The sequence below is a fragment of the Nanorana parkeri genome, unplaced genomic scaffold (assembly GCF_000935625.1).
Source record: "Nanorana parkeri isolate BGI_ZX_2015 unplaced genomic scaffold, ASM93562v1 scaffold171, whole genome shotgun sequence".
Taxonomy (NCBI): Eukaryota; Metazoa; Chordata; class Amphibia; order Anura; family Dicroglossidae; genus Nanorana; species Nanorana parkeri.
In genome coordinates, this window is record NW_017306439.1 from 1660232 (window position 1) to 1665408 (window position 5177).

The 5177-nt window shown below is 51.1% G+C and overlaps 1 protein-coding gene across 1 annotated transcript in view; it reads left to right on the top strand.

The window, feature by feature from the left end:
* Positions 1 to 4036: 4036 nt before the first annotated feature.
* OPHN1 (oligophrenin 1) overlaps positions 4037 to 5177 on the top strand; it is an 86427-nt gene continuing 85286 nt past the window's right edge. Inside the window, exon 1 of the mRNA XM_018554738.1 lies at positions 4037 to 4207. Coding sequence (XP_018410240.1) covers positions 4054 to 4207 — 154 coding nt within the window. The 5' untranslated portion in view covers positions 4037 to 4053. The remainder of the gene's footprint in view (positions 4208 to 5177) is intronic.

Sequence of the window (5177 nt, forward strand, 5' to 3'; positions counted from 1 at the left end):
CCCCCCCCCCCCAGTCTTCATCATGTCTCAGGGAGTGTACGCACCTTGTTCCGAGGACTCCCATAATGCAGCGGTCGAAGGGAGTGGTATCGCCCATTAATCCTGAACTGGCTGCTGTGTGGCAGTGCAGTCATTGTGTGTAATGTTGATTCATGCAAACACTGCGGGAACTGCACCCGGAAAACAGGGCGAGAGAAGAGGCACCGTGCAGAGTCCATACACAGCATTTCCTGTACAGCTACTGCAGCTTGACTGCTGGATCAGGCTCCGCCCACTACAGGCTACCTGCAGAAAACTACAGGAGGGGGCGGAGACATGACCAGTGATCCTGCACAAGGAGAGAGATGCAGTGACTGGTCTTTATTACAGGAGGGGGCACAGATGAGACCAGTCAATTCAAGAATAGGGATCTTTATTTTGCCCATGTGACTGTCATTCTCAGATCTCATTGGACTCAACTGTCACTTTCAATATACGAATCCTTTTCCTGGTGCGTTAGCTTTGTGAATGGAGCCCATTGTCTCCTCCTTCCTGGAAGGATAGAACGTTTTATATGAAGTGAATGATGACCATCCGGCCTCTCATTTGCTCTATTGAAGTGACAGATGCCGCAATGTACAGAGATACACCGCTTCCCTCCTGGTGACAGAGACCTCCATCCCTGATTATCCCGAGTACAGGGGACAGAGACCTCCATCCCTGATTCTCCCGGGTACAGAGACCTCCATCCCTGATTCTCCCGAGTACACGGGGCAGAGACCTCCATCCTTTATTATCCCCGGTACAGAGACCTCCATCCCTTATTATCCCCGGTACAGAGACCTCCATCCCTTATTATCCCGGGTACTGGGGACAGAGACCTCCATCCCTGATTATCCCGGTTACTGGGGACAGAGACCTCCATCCCTGATTATATTGGGTACAGGGGCAGAGACCTCCATCCCTGATTATATTGGGTACAGGGGCAGAGACCTCCATCCCTGATTATATTGGGTAGTATACAGGGGCAGAGACCTCCATCCCTGATTATCCCGGATACAGAGACCTCCATCCCTGATTATATTGGGTACAGGGGCAGAGACCTCCATCCCTGATTATATTCGGTACAGGGGCAGAGACCTCCATCCCTGATTATATTGGGTACAGGGGCAGAGACCTCCATCCCTGATTATCCCAGATACAGAGACCTCCATCCCTGACTATATTGGGTAGTATACAGGGGCAGAGACCTCCATCCCTGATTATATTGGATACAGGGGCAGAGACCTCCATCCCTGATTATATTGGGTAGTATACAGGGGCAGAGACCTCCACCCCTGATTATATTGGGTAGTATACAGGGGCAGAGACCTCCATCCCTGATTATATTGGGTACAGGGGCAGAGACCTCCATCCCTGATTATATTGGGTAGTATACAGGGGCAGAGACCTCCATCCCTGATTATATTGGGTAGTATACAGGGGCAGAGACCTCCATCCCTGATTATATTGGGTACAGGGGCAGAGACCTCCATCCCTGATTATATTGGGTAGTATACAGGGGCAGAGACCTCCATCCCTGATTATCCCGGATACAGGGGGCAGAGACCTCCATCCCTGATTTATATTGGGTACAGGGGACAGAGACCTCCATCCCTGATTATCCCGGATACAGGGGATAGAGACCTCCATCCCTGATTATCCCGGGTACAGGGGGCAGAGACCTCCATCCCTGATTATCCCGAGTACAGGGTACAGAGACCTCCATCCCTGATTATCCCGAGTACAGGGTACAGAGACCTCCATCCCTGATTCTCCCGGGTACAGAGACCTCCATCCCTGATTCTCCCGGGTACAGAGATCTCCATCCCTGATTATCCCGGGTACAGAGACCTCCATCCCTGATTATCCCGGGTACAGAGACCTCCATCCCTGATTATCCCGGATACAGAGACCTCCATCCCTGATTATATTGGGTACAGGGGGCAGAGACCTCCATCCCTGATTATCCCGGGTACAGGGGGCAGAGACCTCCATCCCTGATTATCCCGGATACAGAGACCTCCATCCCTGATTATATTGGGTACAGGGGGCAGAGACCTCCATCCCTGATTATATTGGGTACAGGGGCAGAGACCTCCATCCCTGATTATATTGGGTACAGGGGCAGAGACCTCCATCCCTGATTATATTGGGTACAGGGGCAGAGACCTCCATCCCTGATTATATTGGGTACAGGGGCAGAGACCTCCATCCCTGATTATATTGGGTACAGGGGCAGAGACCTCCATCCCTGATTATATTGGGTACAGGGGCAGAGACCTCCATCCCTGATTATATTGGGTGCGGGGGCAGAGACCTCCATCCCTGATTATATTGGGTACAGGGGGCAGAGACCTCCATCCCTGATTATATTGGGTACAGGGGCAGAGACCTCCATCACTGATTATATTGGGTATAGAGGAAAGAAATGGATGGATAGATGATGAGGTGAAGGAGAGCTGTAAGTGGGGATGATAGGGATGGGTGACCCCGGATGTAGAGTAGGGGAGAGGGGGCAGAGCCGTGACCCGGGAGGGGGGAGGGGAGTCTCCTGGAAGGATCTGGGAAGGCAGGACGGAGATCTGTCAGAGGAGGACGGGGATGACGGGGGGATCTCGTCTCATCATCGCCTGAGAGCCGAGCGAACCCGAAGACCAGGTACCTCATGTCCGTCCTCAGGATTCTTCCATAGGGAGGGGTGATGATGGTATTGTGTGCGGGGTGTTGGGGCTCCTCTCATCCCTGACATGGAGGCCTCTCCATCCCGGAGATGTCAGTGCTTCCAGGGGCTCACTCCATGGACATCTCCGGTCACTGCGCAGAGATATGCTGTCATCTCGGGTTGCTATAGGTTACTGCATCCTTATTGTATGAAGTCCGGTTGTTATGGGGTACGGCTTCCTTATTCTATGAAGTCTGGATGCTATGGAGTACAGCATCCTTATTGTATGATGTCTGGTTGTTATGGGGTACTGCTTCCTTATTCTATGAAGTCTGGATACTATGGGGTACAGCATCCTTATTTTATGACGTCTGGTTGATATGGGATACTGCTTCCTTATTTTATTTAGTCTGGTTGCTATGGAGTACAGCATCATTATTGTATGAAGTCTGGTTGCTATAGGGTACTGGATCCTTATTGTATGATGTCTGGTTGCTATGGGATACTGCTTCCTTGTATTTAGTCTGGTTGCTATGGGGTACAACATCCATCCTTATTGTATGAAGGCTGGTTGCTATGGGGTACAGCATCCTTATTGTATGAAGTCTGGTTGTTATGGGGTACAGCATCCCTATTGCTGATTGGGTTGCCTAGTTACATATACAGTTCAGCGTTGTGTATATTGGGGCGCTCTCTCAGGTTTATATATTCCGGGGTCCCCCTCTATTCCTGTCCTGGTGACAACCCAAAATATGTTTGTTTTCTTTCACTCTCGGTGATAACATTCACCAGGACACGCAGAGAGCGTGAATCTACCTACCTGTCGGCTTTTTTCACCATCTGTGTCCCCATTGGGGAGATTTCCTCTTACTTCCTGTCCGATAGCCACAACAGGAAATAAGAGGAAATCCCTTAAAGGTAACCCCTGTCAGCAGTTTTTGTCATGTGTCCCCACTGGCAAGATTTTCCTTCACTTCCTGTCCGATAGCCACAACAGCAAGTGAGAGGGAAATCCCTGGGTGGCCCTGAGAACTAGTGTTCCCATTGGACGATTTCCCATCTCTTCCTGTGCTGGTGACAACCCAAAATTTGGGTTGACCACGGTGACCCCAGGACACATAGAGGGGGGCGAATCTCCCTAACGGGGGCACAGAGAGCAGTCAAAATCTGACCGGGGGAGGGGGGGGGAGGTCTGATCCCTCCCCGCTCCATCCTAAAACTAAGAAGGTTTTGTCGTCAGTTGTCACTTTGGGGTGTAGTAGGTGGAAGATTTGGGGGGTTCACTTGTATGCAAATATGGACAGGTGATGATACATTGTTTATAAATCTGGATCCAGTGACAGTTGTCTCCCCGTCCCCCAGGACTCGCCATGGGTCACCCACCTCTGGAGTTCAGCGACTGTTACCTGGACAGCCCGGTGTTCAGAGAGAGCCTGAAGGGGTACGAGCAGGAACTGGAGCGCACCAACAAGTTCATCAAGGACGTCATCAAGGACGGCAACGCGCTCATCGGCGCTATCAAAGGTACGAAACATCCCGAACATTGTTACAAAGTATCCCCTCCGAGGGGCAATGGTTGTGTCATGTGACCTGCCTCTTTGTCGTCGTCGCCCTGTGACGCCAGCGTTCCCCCCTCATGAAGTCAGATTATATGTCGGCTGCTTCCTGTGTGGTCACCCTCCTCTCGTAGGGCGGTGGAGGGCCTGAGATGACCGTCCTTCAAAGCCCACGTGATGGACACAGAGTGATCCCGCTCTGTCTGCATTGTTACATTTTCCAATGTATTCTGTGATGACAAGAGGATAGAATCTGAGTGAGCAGAGGGATGACCTCATCAGTCTTCTGCTGCTGCTTTTGGTTGGGGATGGAAAGAGCACACCAGTGTGCCCCTTGACTATAGTCCTCCTGTGTAATTCTCAGGACTGGATGGACAAGGATACAAAGCTTTAGCTGATACCTGTGGGTTGTTGGTGCCGCGTTCCCGCGTTCTCTCTGCCAGGAACGTATTGATTGCTCTGTGGAACAGATGTCTCCCGTAGCGGTGTCGCTCGTAGGCGTTCTCGGCATCGCTATAGAAATGGAGAAGTGGTGAATGTTGTGCTGATTGGAGGCTGAGATAAGGTGTGGGCTGCCACCGCAGGATGCTTATAATTAGGGATTCTGCTGTTCTCGCTCTCCGTGCGGGGGACGAGGAGCAGGTGGAAGGAGACGCGTTTTCCCATCTGGCTCGTGGAGTTCTAGAATCTTGGAGATTGGATTTTGGATAGACAAGGCTGATGAATGTAGGTAATGTGCCCGGTCACATGATTACAATGTGTGGCCAAAAAGATGGTGGACACCTGACCATCACACCTATCTACATGGCCAAAAGATGGTGGACAGGTGACATCACTCCTACCTATATGGCCAAAAGATGGTGGACACATATTAATCAAACCTACCGTTATGGCCAAAAGATGGTGGACACCTGACCATCACACCTACCCATATGGTC